Source organism: Diuraphis noxia, unplaced genomic scaffold (assembly GCF_037042655.1).
Source record: "Diuraphis noxia isolate RWA-SAM2 unplaced genomic scaffold, SU_Dnox_SAM2 contig0003, whole genome shotgun sequence".
NCBI classification, from domain to species: Eukaryota; Metazoa; Arthropoda; class Insecta; order Hemiptera; family Aphididae; genus Diuraphis; species Diuraphis noxia.
In genome coordinates this window covers 67,371,854-67,396,687 of record NW_028301713.1, presented here as the reverse complement: position 1 = coordinate 67,396,687, position 24,834 = coordinate 67,371,854, and the positions used below count along the sequence as shown (strand labels likewise).

The following is a 24,834-nucleotide window of genomic DNA, read 5'->3' as shown; positions in this document are numbered from 1 at the left end:
AATGGCTTTTTACAATTATACCACTCAGCCCAAGCCCCGAAGCCCCCACAAGATTCAATTGATAAGAGACCCCCACCAAATGATTACATTTTCTTTTTAATTTTTCTAGTAATTTGTAAAAAATATTCTATTTTTTTTTTTAAGTTTGACAAGTGATACTACTTGTGTGTGATAAAACAAATCACAAATCACCTGGGATTGGTAATTTTCTACTATTACTACTTAATTATAAATAGAATTACTTAACTATCTAACTAAGAAATTAATAGCATGATGAGGGAATAACCCATCAGTAATATAATTTTAAAGTTCAAGTTTTAAAGCATGTAGATCAACTAAAAATTCTTATATTTCAAACTTATGTGGGCCCTGGGGACCTACAACCTTAAATCCTGACCTGATAGCACTAGTCTCACTAAAAATAAATCAGAATCAAATTTCGAATGCAAGTGCAAATTGCAATGGTTTATTTACAAAATATTTAATTTGTATAATTTATTCATTTATTTTAATTGCTAAAATTATATAGAAATATGATAATTGATAACTCATCCAATTTCTAAATCTTATTAATCATGTTTAATATTAATTACCACATATCACATTACTACTATCTACTAGTATCTGCTTATACTTGTTTTATTTTTACTTTTTAAATTCTGAACGGAGTGATGAATGTATTGATTTTACAATGATGTGTGTTTTTTTTTTGTGTGTCTGTGTACAGCATAACTAGTCGAAATAATGCTTCAATATCAAACATTGGGGGAGGTTTCCGATGGAAAAGTGAATATCCTTAGTGCATTATAGAGATCAAAAGTAAACATTTTCCTACAGTTTTCAAAAAAATCAAGAAAAACAAAAAAAAAAGTGACAGAAAAACGAGAAATTTTACGCAAAACCAGTTTTCGACTAAATCGATTTTTTATTTGGTTGTAATAATTCAAGAACTAATTACTGTAAAAACTTGAAATTTTCACCAAATGTTTGTGTTAGTGTTATCTATATACAGTTTAATTTTCAAAAAATTTAGCTTTTTTTGAGTTATTTATAGACCACTGAAATTTTCAATTTTTATGAGAATATTTTTTTGAACGGAGGTAAAAAAATTTTGGATGATCAAAAAAACTTGAAAATTTAATACAAGGTCCCTTATAAGTTATTCTTATTGTAGCTAAAAAAAATTAAAAACCGTTAGTCACATTTTTTTTATAAGCGTTTGTAGTTCAAATTTTTACGAAATCTGTCGAAAACGCGAAAATTTGCAAGTAATTTGAAGTTAAAAATCATAAAAATGTTTGTGTTTATAACTAAGGATTAAAAAAAAACACTAAAGGTGAAGGAATTCAAGTAGCTATAGAGAAAACTCGAAGCATTATTATAAGAAAAATTTTAAGTGCGATTAAATTTTTAATTTTTACGAAATAGCGTAACGATAACGATTTATCCTCAAACGATTTGAAATATTTGTTATTATTCAAAAAGTATGAGTCGTAGATACTTGAAAATTTTACCAGTTATTTAGATTGGCATTTTCTTTGCATGATTTTATTTTCAAAATATTTTGACTCTTTTTGAGATATTTATAGACAACTGAAATTATCAATTTTTCTGAAAAATTTTTTTTTAAGTGTCGAAAAAATTTTTTGGCCCAATCAAAATACTTGAACATTTAATATAAAGTTCCTTATAAGTTATTCTTACAGTGATTAAAAAATTATATGAATACATGGGCACAATTTTTTTTATTAGCATTTGAAGTTCAAATATTGACAAAAATTCGTCAAAACCATGAGTATTTGCAAACTATTTTCTAGTTCAAAATTCATAAAATTTTTTGTATTTATATCTCTAAGGTAAAAAATTCAACACTAAGTTTTCCATAAGTTTTGCTTCAAATAGCTATAGAGAAAATTTGAAGCGCCATTATAGGAAAAATGTTTTGAGCGCTTGAGTTTTAAATTTTTATAAAATCTTGTAACGATAACGATTTATCCTCAAACCAGGTATATGTCTATCTATGATAAAATAAGGTATTATGAATTATGATAACTACATGCAATGTTTTTGGGAAAATTGATTACCTATCATTGCATTCAAATTTAAACTACCCTAGTCAGAGGTCCACCCCACCCCCTAATGTACAGCAGAGCGACATCCTCTTTTTTTATCATGGATATTTATTATTGCACTCAATTATATATATAATAAAACCAAATAATATAAAATAGGTACGTCATATTAATATTATATTTAGTTGGTGAATTTTTGGTCATTATTGAGATTAATTATTTTATTTAAATATTAGCTAAAATACATCAAATATTTTAGTAACAGCAACAAAGAAATAAAATAAATTAAGATTCTAACACCCGAAATTTTCGGACAAACAGACGGACCGATATTTTAGCGAAATTTATTCTTTTGTAATTATCATCTACATCAGCAGACATAAAATAATTTTTAACAAATCTGGTGGATAATTTTAAGTTTAGTTTAAAATTTCTAAAAGATGTGTTAGTGATTTAAGCCTTAAAGGGACTAATCAACTATTATCTACGTGTCCACTCGACGAATTGGAAGACTCCTAATTAACGGTAATCTGTCATACCTCATCCCCAAAAATATATTTAAATAAACCTCTTGAAAACCCATCTTCTATCGACCTATAAGCCTTCTTCCAATCATAGGCAAATTATTCGAAAAATATCCCTAAAAAGATTTTCAAGAATTGTCGCATAAAACAAAATCATTCATGTCTTCCAATTTAAATTCACATCAAAAAACTCTACAATAAACCAACTGCACAGTTTTTGATCAAACATCGCTAGTATTCGAAAACAAAAAAGTTTGCGTTTTTATTTGTAGCTATTTTTCTTGATATCGCGCAAGCTTTTAACCGAATTTGGCACCCAGCCCAAACGTAATCCTTCTTGCCTACTAGTGGCATTCAATATGGAGTGTGTTACCTACTAATAAAATCTTATCTCAACAAAGTATTTGTCACAACAATTAAAGGCACCTTTTCTAATCCTAAAATAGCAACTTCAGGTGTTCCGCCGAGACAATGACATAATAGCCCCTTTCCTGTAAAATGTCTTTACCAACGACTTACCTTTAAACAAAAACACTTAACTTGATACATTTGCAGATGACACTGCTATTCTTAGTATCCAAAAAATATCCCATCGAAACCCATCTAAATGTGCTAAAAATGTGGTTTCATGGCCGAAGGATTCAAATTTACTCATTTAAATCCTTTCAAATTATTTTCACCCTTCGATCTCTAGAATACCACCCAACCTTAAGACAATAATGCACAAATTTCATCTTCCACGAAAACTCACAATCTTGATTTAATACTTGACAAACGTCATACTTGAGATCCTCACTTAAAAAACAACCTAAAAGCTCTCAATTCGGAACTTGCCTCCGTAGACCCTTAATCCACTCTAAACTCTCCTTTAAAACTATAAGAACCATTTACATGGCACTTTTTAGACTCATGTGGTACTAATATGGCATTCAACTTTGAGGCTCAACTAAACCTTCAAACACCAGAACAATTCAGGCTCTTCAGCTAAAATTCTACGATTATTAACAGGTGATCCCTGGTAAACCACCAATGACTAACTTCATAAATACATTTACATATCAACCTTAAATAATATTTCTACTCTTGTCTAAAAAAAAACACAAACCTTTCAGTTCTCACTCAAATCATATTATCATCTCACCTCTCATCAAAGAAAATTTAAGGTAACCCTCCTAATCGCTTTAAAGGGGACTAATGTAGAGATCTACTATATATCTAAAACTTTTTCATGGGATGTCATTCAATGGGTAACTTCCCTTTCACGTCAATTAATCCCCCTCTAATTTACTCATTCAGTCTCATTGTACAGCCATGGAATTATAAATGTAGACATAAATATTTTTAAAAAAATTAAATAAAAATACATGGTTTATTTTTTGCTAAAAACTAAAAATAAATGAATATACATTACATTATGCTTTTGTTTGCATCTAATTGATAAATTGAAAAAAAATTAGGAGGATGGCAAAGGGACTCCTTGATTGATGTACGCGATGTACGGTACTACAAATGTTATTATAGTCTTCAACATTTCTATGCCATTGTTCTGGTATAGTTTATAGAAATAACATTCAATAATTTATTAAACAAAGACATAACAACGATATTTTAAAACCAAGTTAAAATTAAGTTCTGTTCATTTGAAAAGAATATAAAAATATAATACAAGATTAAAGTTCTCGATATCGACATAATAAATTCACTGTATAAATAAAATTTTTATTTACCAACATTCAACAGGTTTATGCATTACGATTATATCAGCAAACAGGAGAATATACTCTGATATTTACAAATACAATCATCGCGTGCTTCCAACGGACAATATTCAAAGAGTGCATTGTTCCTTATAGTTTGCATTAATGATTTATCATCATAAAGGGCAAAAAAAAACTAATAGCTTCTAAATTATTACTATTAGTATTAACCTACCTAAAGTTTTATTCTCAAATCAATGGAAGCGTTTATAGCCCTAAAAAGTTCCCGTACCTAATTTATCGATTTTTAATAAAATTATAACATTCCAGCATAACTAGTAAATAATCTAAAATTATTATACGTTATCGAGATAAAAATCAGAACGTATTCTAAGTCACAACAATTGTTATTATTAATTATTAACTTATTATGATATATTTTTTGTACAATTCTTGACGTTTTATCAGACGTGACGTTTAGGGGGGCGACATAGGGGCCATGGCCCCTCCCTAGACATCAAACTACGTATAAATAATACTTTTTTTCAGAAATCTGTATAGAAGTTCTAAGAATTATAATCACGGCCTCTGTAGGGTGTAGTCGATTTGCATCGATGAAGAAAAGAAATTTAGATTTTGTATTGTAGACGACTAATATAAATTTGTATATGTTAATGAACCATTTAAATTTTTTAATATAAATATTTATTTTACATTTTTACCTTCATACCTACCTATTACATGTTTTTTCCTCTGTAGGTTAAAAATTAGTATCATTTTTGGACCCAATGGATATTGCCCCCCCCCCCCTAGAAGACGAATCAAATCCACCACTGCGTTTTATTAATATAACGTTAAATATTAATTATTATTTCAAATATACGTTTTTATAGTGGCAAACGCCAAAAGGTCAATCGGTAAAATATAGTCACAACTAATTTAATAAATAATAATAAAAATGTATTAATTTTTTACATTTTGGAACTAACCAGTCAGTTAGGGGTGCTAACATTTCAGGAGGGTGCCATATGCGTTCACCTAAAGTTGCAAAAATTTAGTTAAATGTTTTTACAGTCGCCACCCCCAATTTATGCGACTTCGATACAAAATTTGTACCAACAACTCAGAATAACGAATAACTTACCTTAACGACGACTAGAATTTCGTCGGATTATTGCGAACGTAACGTGCAACATTCGAGAGCCGCGTCGTCTGCGGAAGTCAACAAGTACGACACAAAACACCATGGGAACGTGTCTGAACGTGACTAAACTCGTAACTTGTACGCGGGAAATTTACTCGCCGACCGCCGTACGAAAAGTTCGTAATACGCAGGGTTGTCCCGTCAGACGCGCAAAAACGCGAAATGGTACATTTGTCCGGTAATTAACGGCACGCCGATCGGTCAAACTGTAACAACGACCGAATTTTAGGTTATGTGCTTATGAGTTTATGACATTTTGTTAACCGTCTTTTATCGTAGAAAAATTCGATATAAAATCCGTTTTCATCTAATATTAAATTTTCGTAAGTACTGACTCGTATATTAGTATTTAGTATTTACCAACCGTCCTCGTTCATCGATTTGTGTATTCCACGTTACAGGAAAAGGAAACGTTCTCACAATGGCACCAAAGAAATCCAAACGTAGCGCCTCAGAGTCCTCTTCTTCCGACTCCGGACCCGACGACGTAAGTCTTAGGCTGATGCTCTAAAAATAAATCGCTTGTGTTGGATTGGATTATGTGGAGGTACCCAAAAATATTGATTGAAGAAATATCCCGTACTCGGTACTTTTTCCTGGAGATTGTTGTTTGTTACACTGCCGTTTTTAAATATAGTCCAATGACTTCGAGACACCAACCGTATGGTACTTAATTTGCACAATTTTCTTGACATGCATAAGACAATAATAATATTGTGGAGAAGATGTATCATTACTTCTGATGACCTTTAGAGGACCTGATGTGATCAGCATCCACGTTCACGTATTCTCCCTATTGTGTCTGTCTCACAAACATGTATAATAATAGATCATTTTTGCTGTGCTTTTACCTATTATCAAATTTAACAGCAGGTAGGGATAATATCTGTGTACAATTCCTCAGTTATTTTTTTGGTATTTTAATTTTAAGCAAGTTTTAATATGTATATAAAGTAGAACTCGCTTTTAAATTAAAGTTAAGAAAACTAATTACCACAGAGAACTTGCTTATATTCTTATACTTATTTTTACTTTCTTTGATAATTTATAAATAATTAAGAAACATTAAAATTAACATCACTAGATGAATCTTTTTCTGTGTATGTTGTATATTTGTAAGACAGGGACAGCGCATCAGTAGGTTCATAATGCCTATTTAAATCATTGAAATGTTTAAAAAAAAGCATATTTGGTCATAATTGTTATTGGTTATAATTCATTTTTTAACTAGTTAGGTACCTACTATGTAATTACCTGTATATTTAATTGTAAATTTAAAAAAGAACTAACTACCTAACCTATTATTTTCTGGTGTATTTCCCAATAGTTTAAACAATTTTACAATTCAATACAAATCTGCCTATAAGAATAATATAATATCAGCATAGATTACCTGAATATTTTTGTATGTATTAGAATTGATCAAAAAAATAAAAATTAACACTTTTGAAAAGATCCATATTGGACATGAGCACCGTTAAACTTAATTGAACAATCAAATCATAAAGATAATGTTTAAAAAATTATAGCAAACATCAAAATAATGAATTTAATACCTATAGTAGTTACATTTGCCATTATAAAATAATATTATTGATATTTGTTCTTAGCGAGGTTCTTAGTTTCTTACCATATTTTAATAAAATGCATTCATACAGTAAAATTTTTAATCTATTTATGATACTATGTCTTGTCTCAATTGAGTTACTTAATCAAATTTATTTTAAGTAATAAGGGATTATTTACTATATAGAAGTATGTATAGTATATTTAATACAAGAGAATTTTAATACCATAAATTAATTTGATTTTAGAGAAATCCTCCTCCAAAGAAATCTAAACCTTCGGATAAAGATAGTTCCAAGAAATCCAGCTCTAATGAAGAAGAGCATTCTTTTCAATTAGATAAAAATCGATTTGTTAAAGTTAGAGAATTTCGTGGTAAACTTTTCATTGACATCCGTGAATTCTATGAGAAAAATGGAGAAATACTTCCTGGAAAAAAAGGTAACTAAAAAAAATTGTTTAACCTACTTTTAATTAAATTTTTCTTTTAAATGTCAATATTATGTTTATAGGAATATCTTTGTCTGTTGGCCAATGGAATAAACTGAAAGAGCAAATTGATGACATTCAGGAATCTGTTGAAAAATTGGGATAATTGAATTTTTTAATACAGAAAACTTGTTTTTTTATTATTTATTTATAATGTTAGTTTGTTTTAATGTACCATCTCATAACTAAGCACTAAGCGTTAAATTATAAGCTGAACTATAATTTTGTACTTATTCTCCTAAAGTATTTTAATTTACCAAGTATAATACAAATTCCATTGATATTATGTTTTATTATTTAATTTGAATATAATTCATTACTCATTATCAAATCATTAATGGAATTCACAACACATAAAAAAAATGTACCCAGAGATAGGGCCAAAATGTATAACATAAGAATATAAGATTATATTACGGTTATTTAATTGTAGTCAAATTCCCAGACACCCAATTTATTATTCACACGTTATTCAACCCCCACATGCATACACACACACACCTTCAAACTTAGTGGTGGAGGAGTAGCTTTAAATATTATTAGGTTACTTATTAACATTAATATACTAACATAAAAAATTGTTGAATTTTATGGGACTTATAGAACTCCAGTGTTCAGTATAACTAGTTTGTACAACACTATTTATAATTGTATATAAAAACATTATTATTCTTTGACTTAGATGTACCATCGTTATTATTGCTTGCCTATATTATTTAAGATTGTCCATGGCAGTAATTATTAATTTTAAGACTATAAAGTTGATATGCAATTCTCAAAAGAATAAGTTATCAAACTTACCTACATATACATAGACTTTTTGGGTTAAAATATAGCTGTGCCAAATTATTTAGAGTGCTGACTCCATAATACTAATGAACTGCTTTCTTCATTCGTCTTCATCTCACTTTGAACTCTAATGTATAGACATTTTCTTATCTTAAGTAGAATCAATTTTATAGGTACTAAAATACCTATAATCGGCTTATTGTTAACTAATAACTTTATAACATTCTAATTTTGTTTGTTGAAATTATTATAAAATTGTATTTGTGAATCGTCTCAGACGAATGATTAGTGGCACCGAATGGCATTTGCCATAGATTATAGATATTATATTATGAGGCTATCATCGATTTTCATTTTTTGTTACTTCTTTGAACAACAATACATTTTTATATATTACTCAATATTATTTGGAGATTATACATACATAAAATTCATAACAAGGAATTCTGAATATTGGATATTTAGCTACAATTAGCTGATTTTTTAAAACTGGTATTGTGTAAAAATTCAAATTTTGGATTAATATATTTCTTTGAAAAATACAGTTAATTTGAATTTTAACCTGAAAAACACTATCTACTTCCAATTTTCTATCAAACGCCGCCAGCATCGTTTCAACTGATTTTCATATATTAACTCATACACAAAAAAAACATCCCATTAAAAATCTATAAAAACTAATCAAACAAACAGTAGCGTCAAACCCAGGATGTTAGTGGTGTGGGCACCGGGTAGTGGCTCCATCCAGCTCATGATTTAATTCATTTATTTCATATTTTGATAGAACGTAACTAATTACATTCAAAACATATTGAAATTTTATAAGTTTTTTGTTCATTGCTAGTCAGTTTACTATATTTTAAACAATCTCAATGGTCAGTTTTATTTAAATCTGTACATTTTACTTGACAATTAATAACATTAATTAAAAAATTTACATTTTTATCTTAATTTTATACTTCCTTTTTTTCATTCTTTCTTTAATTAAATACTTAATAGAAGTTCTAATCTAATTCAAAAATTCAAAATGTTGTTATGTTAATGACTAAACAGATGACACCTTATATTTTGTGTTACTTTTAGATATACTTTACTTAAAAAGAAATTAGTTTAAAATAATAATCTTAGATTTTACGCTCAAGACAAATGTAGTAATTATTTTATGATCAATCGTTTAAGGTTTAAGATATGGTTATTCCAATGCTTAATTGCTAAATTGATTGTTGTTCTTCAGAAATCTTCGAGCGTAAGTAAGTCTTAAGTTTAAGTTTTATACATATTATTAGTGTCAAAAGGTATAGGCATATAAAATTATACTTATTTGACCCAATGATTAAAATATCATGTATATAATATTAATATTATAATACATTGAGATATTATTACCCAAATGAGATATATGAGGTACGATAATAATCGAAATATTTAAAAAAAATAGATAGTTCGTCCACAAAAATCAAATGAAAATTGTATATCAATAACGGTTAAAAGCTAAAACAAACCTCTAAAAACAATATACCAAAAAGTGTTTGTTCTCTAACATTTATAACTAAATCTTCCAAACAAGATGTAATAATAAACTATACCACCATAAAGAAATAAAGGAAAATTGAGAGGACTGTGTAGTTTCAAAATTGTTAAAATTGTATGTGTTTGTTCAACTGAACTTGTATTTTGTTAGAATGGAGGTTATATAAAGAAAAAAAAACAATGAGTTTGCTGACTTCCAGAGTTGGCAAATCATACAGAAACACAACATAAATCAGACTTGATTTTAATACTTTTTTAAAAAATATTCAAATATTTAAATATAGGTATTCAAAGTATAATCAAAATATTAAATTTATTTTTTATCCCATTTATAATTTTACGCAAGGATAACAATCTTTGAATTAATTACGAAAAAAGATATTCACAAATTAAATTGCTGTGTGTTCAAACATTTTAATCCATTCGCGTCTTGATATCACGTACAATTATCTTGTCTTTTTTACTGAAATATAAGAAATGAATCACAATAGTAACTGTCATGATATATTTAAATAAAAAAAAATAAAACTATCAAATACAATAATTTTACTTACATAATATAAACCTTTGCACCCCAACCAGAGATAGCATCACGATTGCAAGCACTAACTAAAGCTTGTGATATAGTTTCAAATAGTTGATCTTCTTCCATATCGGGCTCCCAAAGAGCTTCACAAAGACCATATAATTGACTTGAACTAGTTCCTCCCACCACAAAGTTATCGGACTTATTAACACAACCAATTAAATCCATGTCACACATATATGGTTCCAATGTCTCTTCATCCAAAGCAACAATCATTGGTTCGACGAAGAATGGTGAAAATCTGTTAAGTACAAAACAAAGTGATTAATAAAAACATATAATATGCAAACAAATTAAAAATTATTTTACATTATTGCAGCTAAAAAATTGAAGCAGATTTAATTGTATACAGAAATTAAATCATGGCATTATAATGCGAACACTAGATTATATAAATATCGGAAGAGTTAAATATAACCAATTCTAATGGATTTATCAATGAAGAGTCAGTATGAAAAGTTAAACAAAAAACTATTATGAATTAAGTATTATACATTAAGTATTATATCTAATAGCTTTTATGCTAGTCCTTGAATATCCAACTGAATATTTAAACATATAGTATAAGTCGCTGCCTGTAAATAATTTTACTTGATTAAAAAAATGTATGCAAACATAGTTTATAACAATGATTATCAAAGATTTCAAAATAACTATTCCCCACCAAATAAAATAAAATTTTGACGTTTGTACATGCATAATAGATAGGTTTTATAACATGTTGGTGATTTCTAAGGGGACTAAGAAGAATCACTGATCTAAATATAATCCAAATTTTCAATTAATTAATGTGTCTTATTTAAAAATAATTTACCTGTTTTCATACAACAAATTGGATACCAAAGATGCTAATGCCTTAGGAGATATTTTCCGATTCTCTTTTAACTCGTATAACCTTTTTCTGAACATAATTTTCTCGTACACAGTAAATATATCTGTAGCTAAACCAGGAAATCCCATATATGTATGAGGATTTATTTGAAAGACTTTCTATAATTCAAAATTAAAACAATTAAATATAGATAATAATACAAAATTAAATTAAACCAACATACTGAAAAATCAAGAGACACTGTTTGAGCTTGAATACCAAATCGCTTATCAGTGGCAATGGCAACACAATCCTTGCCTTTCATTCCAATCAAGGCACCACCATTATAATCCAAAATACTCTATAGCAAAATAATTTATATGGGGTTCATAAAAACAACAATTTGAAAATATTAAACTACCGATCAGTTCTGTTTAAATATGTCTAACAACTTAAAAAGTGATCTGGTAGTTACTATTAATGCTTATAGGTTTAATATTATAACGATCAGCATTGTAACTTTTAAATAATAACTTATTACATATTAGCATTAAGATACTTAAATAAATTATACATATTATATCCTTTTGTATCGAAACACAGGTATAATATTATTATCATCAATAACAGTGTAATTCGTTAAACGATATAATAAATTGGTACTTTACCATTTTGAAAGAAGTAGTTGATTAAATTATGCTCCTGAAAAATCGTAAATAGGAAAATCCTTAGAACAGTTTCGACTGTTTCGAGTTTTTGAAAAAACCTAAACACTAAAAAGTGCTAATTCACTATCATCTATCAGGTTATAATATTCTGTTTATGTGCGATTATCACGCATGCGCAAAAACTAAATAATTTGTCATTTTAATTTATTATCAGTGATTTCTTTTGTATAAGCGGTTGTAGAAATGAAACCATGGTTGTGGAATTAGCTATGAACACAACTTTTCTAATTGGACCATAATGTCCGCGCAATTTTTAAAATATAAAATACTGAATTATACATTTTTTCTTTTTTTTTTAAAAATAGGCTATGAATAAAATAATTAAATAAATATAAATTGTGTACACTGTAAATTTATAATATCTATCATAATTATCCTAATTTATTATTGTTTGTTTTCCTGTAGTAATTTTACCTATATTATTGTTACAATGTTAGTATGTTACTATAAAATCGCTTGATTGCGGCCCAAACTAACCTTTATACCTTTTTCATATCCCGATTGCGAGAAATTATGGGCAAGAAATACTTTTTTCCAGAGGTTATTGAAACTAATTAAATATCCCGATACGTATTTTAATACAAATATAACTATCACATTCACAACTCACGTCTCACATATTCACCGATTTTCGACGTGATGATTTCCTGCAGTCCATAAAATATTAGATAAATGAACAGATGAAACTGTAAGATTGCAAGATTTCTAGTGGAACTCAATTGCATAATACAGTTTTACGATTATTACTTTAAAAAATGAAACTGATGAGAATTAGCGAAATTTTAAGCGAAAAACATAAGCAAATGCAATAAGCAGGCCCTATTTTTATATGTACCGAGATGACTAGCTAGGCCAATCCGGCCCTGGTAATAAGTTATAAAAATCTACATGACACCATAATAGTGGTTGAAATAGGGGTGCTTGAGTAGACATATCCCCCCCTTGAACATTTTTTTCTATTTGCGCAACTGCACTATGATTATTAACTAATTTTGTTTTACGCTATAGAGTATAATATTTATTAACGTCATACTTAATATATTATATTAATTTAATCCATACAAAAATATTTAAGATGCATTTTAATGGAAACATATGTTTATAAAACTTTAATTCTATTTTACTTTTACCTAGATACATGTATTTTATAAATTGCATATAATGTTATTTTGTGAACAATGTGTGTTTAGAATTTTGACACAGTGGAATACTTATAAGTTATATTTCAATATTTGAGATATAATATGACTATACAGATAAATACCTGAATTTGAGCAACAATAATTGTGCATTTGTGCATCTCGGAACCAGTGGCGAATACAATAAGGGTTAGTGTGGATCTAGTAAGCTGCAGCCCCCACCGTAATTGTTAAATATATACTACCCTCTAGGTGCTAGATCATTTTTTAGTTTCTATATATTATAGCCCACTCTGAAAATTATTTCTATATGTATACGCCACTGTTGCGTACTAACAAGCTATAACTACTGCCTACTAGCCTATATACGGGCATATGGCTAGGCGACTAGGCATATTATAAAAAATAGAAATACATAACTTTCGTACACTATAAACAATGTCATTATGCCAATGAAGGATAAAAATCGCTAGTGTTTTGGGCCTTTGAAGGACTAATTGTATAAAAACACTATTTAAAACACTAAAACAGTAAAAACAACATGCTGCTGGATGCCCCGATTATTTGAACCACATATTCGTATTCGCTAGTCGCGACGAGTATTGGTTGATAGGACAATTATTAATAAAATAAACTGAGCATGCGCGAATAGAAATGTCGCATATTTATCTATTTCAATTGATAATTGATATTATATCACGGTCTTAGATATTATAATATCTGTCCGTGATAAATATGAAATATCGATCAGCGCCCAGTGGCCATAGTTTGCCAGCTCACTTAATAATTTGGGCTTTGGGCACATCAATCAACTTGTCGCTTTTAATAATATGTGCGTCAAATTATTTACCTTTACACGGACGCAATGGGCAATCATTAACATAATATTATAGGTATATTATGCTACTAGATATCTAAGGACTAAGAGTAACATTGGACTTCCGGTATTATAATTTTAAATGTTTAAAGTACTTACCTATTTGCTAATATAAAATATTTATTTAGTATTTTAATCATGGTCATGGATAAATGCAGACCAACACGACTCCACGAGTTTGAAACGTGAGGCAGTTTATATTATTAATGTTTTCTGCGTGATCTGTTGTTCATGTTAACAAATGAGCAATGGCTCAACAACTGTCTGGTGTCACGGTGGTGATATTTATAGCTGGTGGAATATTGACTTTTATATTGCTGTTCATATTTGCCAAGAGGCAGATCATGAGATTTGCACTGCGATCGAGAAGAGGGCCGCATGTGCCAATTGGACATGATGGGAAAAAAGTAAGGATTTGAAGTCCACGATTGTCTTCTTAACGGTTTTAAAGGGTTTTGCTAAAAATTTTACCACTCGATTGTGTTCTATCAGAAAAAAAAATGAATCACCAATAATTTATCACAACTTGTTTTGTTCTTTGGTTTTCTTTTTTAATTGGCTTAAGATATTTTAATCCAACCACTTAATCATAGCATAAAGAGTAATATACCGTGGTATAATGATGTATATAGTAAGGAGTAAACATAGATTAAGTCTAATAACTTCTTTTGAAATTAAGCTATAGAGTCTATGTGATATAATTGACAGTAAGTGTTAAGCCTTAAGCCTCTCAGATGCATTATAACATCTAAAATAATTTGTATAGTAATAGTGATTATAAATCAGTAGCCCCTATTGCCCTAATTATAGTAAAAAATATTTATTTTGTATTTTAGACAACATACCTATATTTATTTTTGTTAGACACTGAAAAGAGAAATTGAACGGCGAATAGAAGTGGTTCCAAAAATTGCTTTTGAACCAAAATTAATGACAACTGATCAAGACGATGACCATTCTAAATATATATTACCACCAGCAGAATCTAATGACAAACCATTGTTGTCTCACCATTTCCGTATGAAAGCAGTTGATGATGTCAAAAAGTTAGGTAATATAAGAACAAACCTGGTTACATTGTTGGTAAATAGTGTAGCTATATTGTGTATGAATTGATTCCAAAACTGTATTAAAAGCAATAGAAACCATTTATCATGACACCAGTTTCAGTGGAATATTAGGCGTAATGACCTTAGAATTTAGATTGAAGGTCCCACCAAAACTTATATTGTTTATACTAATTTGTGACATCTGTTTAAAGATTAGTTGGATGTGATGGCAGTTTTTTTTTTATAGAAAAATCTTGTGTTTATAATGACTAATAAACTTTTATTGAAAATGCTATAACAACCGATAATACTAAAAACTAAAAACAAATTTCATGAATACAATTTTAATTTAATTTTTAAATAATAAATCAACTTTTTTTATGTATATATTGAAGTCATTATTTAGAGATAAAAGTATGACACATTGATTATAATACAATATTATGTTTATATAAATAGACATTAAGTTTTTGAATTTGATTTTATCATTTGGGTAATTTTTACTAGTCCCTTGAAGCCCATTATAAATGGTTTATACTGTATTTTAATAAAGTTATATGGTCTCTATTAAGTTGTTATTTATTGATTATGAACTTAAAAGTTAATAAACTACGACACTTTTAAACATACCTACATTTGTGAACAGCCCTAAGTCTATATGAAATGATAAGGAAATCGTAAAATTAGAAACCAATTTAGTTTTTTGGGTTCAATTCATAGTCAACTTAACATTATATCAATAAACATTTTATTACAAAATTAAAATAAGTTGTACTTTCAGAACGTGAAATTTCCAAACAAGATAAAACATTGACTCGTCATCCTAACGAAAATATTCGTTCATTTTTACTTAATACATTAGCAGTACTTTTGGATGGTAGTGGACAGCACATAGTTCATCAATTCTGTGATCTCTATGAACATGCTCGTTATGATCCAAATGAATTTTTGGATGAAGAATACCAATCCTTTTTAAGATTAATGAAAAAACTAATTGATATGTAAGTTAAAAAATGATCAATTTATTTTTAGTACATTTCAAAGTTTATATTATATTACTTTAAAGTTTAAGTATTAATATACACAATTATTTAACAGTGAAGATATATAATATATATATTTTTTTATTTTTTATTAAATTTAAAACAATATTGTTTTCATTTATTACAGTGCTAAATTATTGAAATCGTATTCTGGTGAAAGTCGAAAAAACAGTCCCAATAAAACTCCAACTCGTAACAACAATATGCGAACTGTTACTAATGAAGGTATTAGAACAAAAGACAGGGATTTGAACCGCTTAAAAGTTTTATAAGAACTGAGAAGTAAATATATTTTTATGCAATAAATTAATTTGGATAAAATAATTTGTTACTTTATGTAATTAATATTAATAAAACCTGATAATTTCTAAATATTTTGGTAAATGTAGATTGTATTATATGATTTGTGTAAAAATATGTAATATATATATATATATAAATAAATATATTTTTTTAAATTTAATATTTAAAGTTTTATTTTTTAAAACATAAGTAATTTAATTTTACATAGACAACATATTGCTATACTAATATGTAAAATAAGAACCTTTGAAAGCCCTAAATTATACAGACAATTTCTGTGCTATAAGAAAAAAAATATTAAACACTATTAATATTAATTCATTATCTATATATTTTGTTCCATTAAATATCTTAAATTAACTGAAAAATGGATGTTTTTTTTCATTTATTAAAACCATTCCTAAAATGATTATTTGAAGCCTTTCAGTATATTATTTACATAATTTTAATGTCATTGAAGTGTTCAAGAATATTTAGAATAAAATTATTTAAAAATCGGTTTTATGATTAATCCACCTTTAAAATATATTTATAAAGACAATAGAAAAGTACAACTATGTACAACGGCACTATAATTTGAAATTTGTAAGAGTAAGATATAATTTTTAATTAAAGCATTATTGTTTATCGCATCTAGTTTTATGAAAATATAAATTTTAATCTTAAAGTATTACCTACACAAATATTAATATATATTACATCACTATCAGTCACATTTTTAAACTCCAATCATTTTTTTCACAATCATATAGTTAAATAAGATAGACCATTTTTATTTTTTGTTTTACAAACCTTTTAAATAGTTTTAATGTATTCTTTTAAAAAATTCTAAAATGTATAATTCTTTGTTTTCCACATATTAATGTACTAATTTCTAATATTAAGTAGGCGCACTTGTGAACAAAATATTGCATAATAACATGGTTTCATACTTCAAATAATACGGCTTATTGAAGCGGTTTACAGCAAAAACACCTATTATAAAAATTGTAGAGGATAATTTTACCTAGAATCGTAAAAAGCTCAATTTTCCATATTTTTATTAATTAGTTTAGTAATTATTAGTCGATAAAAAGTTTAAAAAAACTTGTTAATATACTATGCGATATTGGGCGATTAGAATAAGATATAAAAAATCGGACTTCATATGATTCAAGAAAAAATTCTCCTCTCAATTTTTATATTTATTTTTACTGTACTGTACATATAAAATGTTATGTGTCATAAATTGTTATCCGGCCCTACCTCTGCATCAATTTTGACATTTTCCATGGAATAATATAGATGATAGCTAATATGTTATGCCAAGTCATAGGCGTAACTAGAGGGGGGCTAATCCCCCAACATGAATTTTAGCCCCCCCTCCCCGTCATAATTCTTAGTCCCATACTTCCTTCCCAGCAGTAGTAAAATTTTTAAACTAAATATCGTTTTATTTTTTTTAAATTAATATCTTGGAAAAATATTTATTTTATTTGTTAAAACTATATATTATTGAACTCGTATGCAATGAGTACCTAATGACTAACGACTAGAGCTCGGAAGTTGTAGGAGTTGCAAATTTTTCTGTATGCTCTCTATTTACAGTAGACCAAGCTAAAAATCCAATGACAACTTTAAATACAAAAATTAGAAATGCATTTATTTGCATATTTTGTCAATGTTAGAAAAAATTGCATATTTTTCAATTTTCATATGCTTTTTTATGCATATTTCTATGTTTTCATTGGATTTTTTATGCTTTTTTCAGTAGAATATTTAGCCCAGTTATACTATAGACTAAACAGGTAGTTGTCTACCTGAAGATAATAATTGCAAAACAACTAATATACGAATATAGAACGAAAACCGAAAACCAATAAAAACATACAAATGTACCAATGTACAATTATGTATAATTAAAATACTTAAATATGCAAAATAATATAATAACATATACTATGGTAGTATGGTACCTTCCTAAATATTGTTTACGCAACGTTTACTACGTTTTTTCCCCTTTTGAACTTAAAAACATCAACAGCAAAAGTTATTAGTTACCATTTGTTTAATACATAATGAGTGATTTCTGAAACTGAATTTATACAATTAATATGGTGTTAATTTTATGTGGTCTCCACCAACATTCATATTATGGATATCGTTAGCAGAAGGTTTAAATTTATGGTATATTGGTATAGGTCGGTTTTTCTTAGGAAAGCTAACATATTTGCGATGTTTTCGATGCCTGGTCCTAATGCTTCATTCATATCAGATGAAATGTTGAAACACAGAATATATGAAATTATATATATTTCATATATTCTGTGATTGAATTTTCTGAGTTTGACGGAATATAGATAGCACTCTGTTATTATATGTTTTACTGTTAGGGTAACCTCACAGACTGTGCATTGAGGGGGCTCCTCTTTGCCCATAAGGAACTTGTGAGTCAGCCTTGTGTGGCCTATTCGGAGACGATTGATTATAATTTTTCTCCTGCAAAGATTTTTTACTACGTTTATATGAATTTTATATGATGGCGTTAAAACGGTTTGAAATTCTTAAATTACATAGTGCGATCGTTTTAACGCCATCGTATAAACGAAGTAAATTACTATTAAGCTCAAAGTATGGGGGTATTAAAATTAAAAATTAAAACTTAGTTTTAAGTATTAGATTTACAATATATCTCAAACTTAGTCTTTATGTACGACGTGTTGTGAACTACATTTTATACAGTAAATAAGTAAAATAACTAGGTACCTACGCAAAAAAATCTAAATTTGTTATAGGGTGTTGCACGTAACAGTACTATGTTACGCGGAGGCGTATAAACATAAAATCGCAAACTTTGAGAGGAATCCCGGGGAAAATAAGTTCCTGCAAAACAATGGTTTCCACCAACTTTTTTTTGAACCATTGTTCTTAATTTGTTGAAGTAAGAAAAAAATTGTTGGGAAATTAAAGTAAATATGTTCTCATAAAATCAGTCCCATTTTTGGTCATCGATATTGTGTCCTTCCGCCTATCGTGTCAAGCAACAGATTTGTTTGTTCGTCAACCAAAAACTAAAGTAGGAATTGCGGCGGTCCATTAAATCACAACACTAAAATTAATTTGAAGTTTTCTGAGATGATAATAATAACAACAATTTTTTTGGCACATTAAAATATTTGATGATCGTCAGCAATAATTATTCATTATGTAAATTTTAATTTAACTCATTTTTAGGTAGTCAAAGTAGATAAAGTACGGTAATCGCTCGTAACGTTTATTTGTCAGCCTGTCAGGTAACATACTAAACCATCAGGGGTTGCGAAGTTTTTTGGACCTTGTGCTAAATTTTTGCAATCAAGGGTTCATCAATTTTTTACGCGCCTAAAGTTTGTAAACACTAAATAGAACATAATAAATATAGTGATATTACCATATAGTAACATAATTGCATAATCAATTTAACTTAAGGGAATACAAGCAAATGTGAAAATTTTAAGAATTGCATAATTTTTATTGCATTCATTTTAATTTTTCGCGTGCCATTGAAATTTGACAAACGTGCCACTTTTGGGACGCGTGTCCTTGGGTTCGCCACCCCTTTACTAAACCGATGAAATAGTGGTAGGTATAGCAGTTCGGTTTCAGTGCGAAACAGACGCAAATAGATAATATTGCAGTAATGCAGTGCACCGTATGCACTAAATCGTTACAGCCCAATCAGCACATAGGCACAAATAGGAGAGGGGGCTTAGCCCCCCTAAGAATTACTATAGCCCTCCAAAAACAAATGATTTTACTACATGATACACATTATTTTATTTAAAAGCATCATAAGAGTATTCACTATTCAGTATCCTGATCTGAGCTACAGCTTCAGCCCCCCCCCAGATTTCACACTGTTTGTGCCTATGTTACAGGCTTATTTTTCACTACGTTAGAGCATGATGGGCGCCCGACTTTAGTTGTATAGACACTAGACAGGACATATTATTATAGATTAATCAAAATCCTATGACCAGTATGACATATTATGCTTCTGCTATTAGTATACTGTTAAATAATTAGTAACTTGTTATCTGTATTCTTGTTTTAATATAATATAAATAAGTTTACTGTTTGCTATTTTCATCACTCCACAGTTATAAGTGTTTAATTTGTGTGTTTTTTTTTTAATTATTGAGAAGAAACCGCCTAGAAAATTAATCCCGGATAGAAGGAGGTCATAAAAAATCAAAAAACTTTACAAATCGAACGGCAAGTCAAAAATGAAAAATAAATCGCTCCAAGGAATTTATAGCATAAGCACATTCTCTTTGAAACACGCCACGAACGTGTTATCATTTAAGATATTAGATAATAATAAATAATGAAATAATGTCTATCTAATTTTTTTAAACATCTCGAATTCTCGACTCGGAAGTCTTTACTGACGTTCTGTTGTTCATGTACAAAAAAACTTGGAATTTATTGTAATGGACAAACCGCCAACCGAAGAGAAGACTAGGGAAGAGGTGGAGGCCGAACGAAAAGCCAAGAGAGCGGCTAAACAGGAACGAAAAAAAGCGGCGTTGGAAAAACAGAAAACCGAGGGACAAGAAATTCAAAAAAAGTCTAAAGATTCGTCCACTGAATCACCTATTGCCGTTGATGCCGCGAAAGTACCAAAGCCAAAATCAGTAAGTTAAAATCACAAAAAAAAAATGTAAATCATACTTGATGACTTTTGTCCTAAGTTGTCCTAAATGAAATGACTGTATTTTATTTGAAAATGATCTACTGACAGATTAATATAGGAAGATTAATTAAAAGATAAAATTAGGGGCAGGGCGGAAGTAATACAAAAGTAATTTACCTGTGGCCATACGGTGCAAATGGAAAAAAAATAATATTTGACTTTAATACATTTATGATATTATTGTTAAGAAAGTGTATCTCATTTTAGGCTAAATAATTAATGGAATTAAATAAATAATGATATCAAATCATGAAAAGAGTTCTATAATGAGTTAATAATATGTCTATATAATTAATATTGACTGCCTAATATATTTCACAAGTTTTAAGACTTATCGATTAAAATAAATGTGTAACGAACAAAATATGATCCAGAGATTCATAATAAATTATTCCAACAAGAAAATTCATAGTTTAAACCTTTGACAACTATCTAACTTCAACATTTTTTTAAGGAGCTCAGTGCCTGTTTTTCAAATTTTCAATTTTTCTATACTTTTTTAGGAGGGTTAATTAACAGTGAATTGTATAAAAAAAAAATACTCCATAGGAATAATTCTCAATTCTTTAAAATTGTCTAATTTTGATAACTATTTTTTTATCTGAAAAAAAACTTCCTGTATGCAGCAATAAACTCCAATTTCTGAGTTATTTCAAATAATAATAGGTAGGTATATAAATTGTAAAATAAAATCTTAAAACTGTATTCTTTTGAAGACATAAAGTTTGAGATAAAAATATTGAATAACAAAAGTTCAGGCAATCTGAGAATATTACCTTTTATCAGTTAAAAAAATGATCAAATTTGGTTGACTTTACAGAACTGGATCATTATTTCTGTAGAACATATTTTTGTGGACAAAATAATATTAGTACTGAGTAAAATATTAAAATATTAATACCTTATAATATACCATAATTTTATGAAGCAAAAACTTTACATATTATGTACCAATCTACCGTATTATTATATTCTAGAAAATAAATATTATACAATGTGTGTAGGAATGTTAAATTGATTTTTTTTTAAATTTGACAATATTTTAGGTACTTTCATGAATAGAATATATTTAGGCACTGCTAAATTCATCAGTGAAAATGCGAAGTGTGGAATTTTAAATTCCTAAATAAAATAATTTAAATACATAAATTATATATTATTTACAATACCTATGCTATTGAATTAATTTTTTTTTATAAAATTTTTAAATAATGATACTTAGTAAATTATAGAACTAATAATATTATGGATATTAAAGAATATAAATTAATAAAAAGTTAGTATCACACATTTTTACATTTATGCATACTTATATTTTGACATGTTTGTTTTGTTCAATTTTTGAACGATTAACGTGTAATTGAAGTTTCCAATGATATTTTTCTTTAATATTATACTTTCAAGTACATTTTGTTTAAAGATTTTTTGAATGCAATACTAAAGTTTTAATAAATGCATGAAATGCATCCTAATAATTCACTATTCAAAAGTAAAAAATTGCTTCCACATTATGCAGTTGAAATTTAACCATTTAAATGTTTAAAATACATGAACCACTTACTCTTATGGTATTTTTATTTGATCTACTTGATTAAACTTTACAAAATAGTGAAATGAATGTTAGTTTTAAATCTAAATAATGGTATTTAGAACTAATACTTAAAATGATTTTTCAACTTTATCCACATATTTATTACAATTGAAATTGTTAGAAAATAACTAACCATTTCTTGATATTATTTTAAATGTATTGAATATTTTTGTATTTTAAGATTTGTTTTCTATAATAATATATTTTTTATTTTTTCTACACAAAACTCAGATTTTCAAAATATTCATACCTTTATCTATTTAAGGATGTATCCAAGGCAGCAACTAAAAAACAGTCAACTCAAAAAACTGAAACAACTAAAAATGTTATTAAAAGTAACAAAAACAAAGAAAATATAGTTAAAAAGGTGAATCCATCAATGTTGTACTTGTGATTATTATCTGATTTATAGTTAAAATAATTTTTGATTTATTCTTCCCCCAGATAGAAGAAGTAAAGCCTACAGCAAAAACAGTGAATTTAGTAAATTTAGTGAAGAAATCTGCTGGGCCAGTTACACACAAAGTTAAACTTTTCAATCACCTTTATTTTAACTCTATGTCTTTGATGGCAGAAAATAAATTGAAGTAAATTTAGAAAAATTAAGATTTATTTAACAGTTTACCTAATTTTTATATTTATCTAGAATAAATTCTGGTAAAGTACATCCTTCTTTTATAAAGCTTGGAGTTCAAATGCAAACTTCTGTTGTAGCAGGATCAAATGCTAGATGTCTTGCCTTTTTATATGCACTCAAACAAGTATGTAAAATTTATTAAATTCGAATATTTATCATTTGTAAATATCTTTTTGTAGACTATTTCAGATTTTGTAACTCCAGAACATAAAAGTTTTTCTCGATCTTTTGAAGAACATCTTGGACCAGCTATTGAACACTTAATGGCATGTAGACCATTTTCAGTATCTATGCATAATGCATACAAATCTATCATGTCTCATGTAAAAAAATTGCCACAAAATATTTCTGATGGCCATGTAGGTTTACTGATTCTACAACTATGGAAGTTTATTGCAACTATAAATTAATTTTTTTTCATTTTTCGTTTGCAGGCTAAAGAAGCATTAGAAACTGTTATAGATACATACATCTATGTTCAAATACATATGGCTGGTAAGGCAATTTGTATTGCAGCTCAAAATAAGATTGGAAAAGGAGATGTTATACTTACTTACGGATAGTAAGTACATATTTAAAGTATAAAATTACTTATACTTGTATACATGGATAAACTTTACTGTTAGAACGCTACATTTTAAAAATAAACTTGAAACTACTTGCTGCTAAAGTTAAATAAAACAGTATTATTATTTTTTAGTTCTTCTTTAATTGAACGGATACTAACAGATGCCCACTCTAATAACAAACAATTCAGTGTGATTGTGGTAGACTCAGCACCATGGTTTGAAGGCCGTCAACTTCTTCATCGTCTTGTTCGTAACAACATCCAGTGCACATACGTACTTCTCTCGGCAACCAGTTTTATCATGACTAGAGCAACAAAAGTGCTACTCGGCGCACATGCGTTGTTGGCCAACGGTTATGTTATGGGTCGAGCAGGAAGTTCTCAGATAGCTTTGGTAGCTAAACATTTCAATGTGCCTGTATTGGTGTGTTGTGAAACATACAAATTTACAGAACGCGTGCAAACCGATTCAATAGTTTTCAACGAACTAGGTGTGTTCTCTAGACCTAGATGAAAATATTTCGTTTAAATGAATAAATGATTTTAATTGTAGTAAAATTAATATTTTAGGTAATGAAAATGATGTCATGCCCAGAGAACAATGGTTGAACAATCGTTATTTAACTCCATTAGGTCTTAGGTATGATGTGACTACTTCAGATTTGATAACAGCTGTGGTGACAGAAATTGCTATATTACCATGTACAAGTGTTCCAGTTGTTTTGAGGGTGCGACTTAACTAATGTAAGATATGTAACTAACAGAAGTCTGATGTCCACCATGAACAGCAGCCAAAATAAATAAAAATGTATTTTTTTTTTTCAATTTTATATTGATTTTTAATAAGATAATATAATTTGTTTTCTGTTGTACAATGTTCTGAGTGTAAACATTTGTTTTTGACATTTCGAGTGTCA

The 24,834-nt window shown here is 28.2% G+C and overlaps 5 protein-coding genes across 13 annotated transcripts in view; 3 read left to right on the top strand and 2 right to left on the bottom strand.

The window, feature by feature from the left end:
- The window catches only part of LOC107168177 (uncharacterized), a 213,107-nt gene extending 207,546 nt beyond the window's left edge, over positions 1–5,561 (bottom strand). For 4 of the 8 annotated variants that reach the window (XM_089222101.1, XM_089222105.1, XM_089222100.1 and 1 more), the window contains exon 1: positions 5,438–5,561. The gene's annotated coding sequence lies outside the window, so the exon portion shown is untranslated. The remainder of the gene's footprint in view (positions 1–5,437) is intronic. The other 4 variants (XM_089222103.1, XM_089222107.1, XM_089222102.1 and 1 more) reach the window with 3 other exon arrangements.
- A 105-nt stretch (positions 5,562–5,666) lies between these two features.
- On the top strand, positions 5,667–7,833 carry Ssb-c31a (single stranded-binding protein c31A). 2 transcript variants are annotated; one of them, XM_089222110.1, is made up of 4 exons: positions 5,667–5,820; positions 5,899–5,984; positions 7,312–7,504; positions 7,576–7,833. In XM_089222110.1, the coding sequence occupies exons 2-4, from the start codon at positions 5,919–5,921 to the stop codon at positions 7,656–7,658; spliced, it is 342 nt and encodes a 113-aa protein (XP_089078236.1). In that variant the 5' UTR covers positions 5,667–5,820; positions 5,899–5,918; the 3' UTR covers positions 7,659–7,833. The 2 variants fall into 2 exon arrangements, with proteins under 2 accessions (XP_089078236.1, XP_089078237.1); XM_089222111.1 differs by having other exon boundaries at positions 5,765–5,984.
- A 2,332-nt stretch (positions 7,834–10,165) lies between these two features.
- Prosbeta3 (proteasome subunit beta type-3) lies at positions 10,166–12,095 on the bottom strand. The gene is made up of 5 exons (XM_015517495.2): positions 11,937–12,095; positions 11,513–11,629; positions 11,272–11,447; positions 10,426–10,698; positions 10,166–10,334 (listed from the first exon to the last, which is right to left on the bottom strand). The coding sequence occupies exons 1-5, from the start codon at positions 11,937–11,939 to the stop codon at positions 10,286–10,288; spliced, it is 618 nt and encodes a 205-aa protein (XP_015372981.2). The 5' UTR covers positions 11,940–12,095; the 3' UTR covers positions 10,166–10,285.
- Positions 12,096–13,869: 1,774 nt separating this feature from the next.
- LOC107168176 (lipid transport auxiliary protein 1) lies at positions 13,870–16,567 on the top strand. Its single transcript, XM_015517496.2, has 5 exons — positions 13,870–14,079; positions 14,141–14,419; positions 14,877–15,063; positions 15,843–16,062; positions 16,232–16,567. Exons 2-5 carry the CDS (start codon positions 14,261–14,263, stop codon positions 16,374–16,376), a joined length of 711 nt encoding a protein of 236 aa, XP_015372982.1. The 5' UTR covers positions 13,870–14,079; positions 14,141–14,260; the 3' UTR covers positions 16,377–16,567.
- Positions 16,568–20,740: 4,173 nt separating this feature from the next.
- On the top strand, positions 20,741–24,792 carry eIF2Bdelta (eukaryotic translation initiation factor 2B subunit delta). Its single transcript, XM_089222095.1, has 8 exons — positions 20,741–21,062; positions 22,978–23,079; positions 23,157–23,299; positions 23,359–23,473; positions 23,529–23,708; positions 23,784–23,911; positions 24,050–24,408; positions 24,488–24,792. Exons 1-8 carry the CDS (start codon positions 20,859–20,861, stop codon positions 24,658–24,660), a joined length of 1,404 nt encoding a protein of 467 aa, XP_089078221.1. The 5' UTR covers positions 20,741–20,858; the 3' UTR covers positions 24,661–24,792.
- Positions 24,793–24,834: the final 42 nt, after the last annotated feature.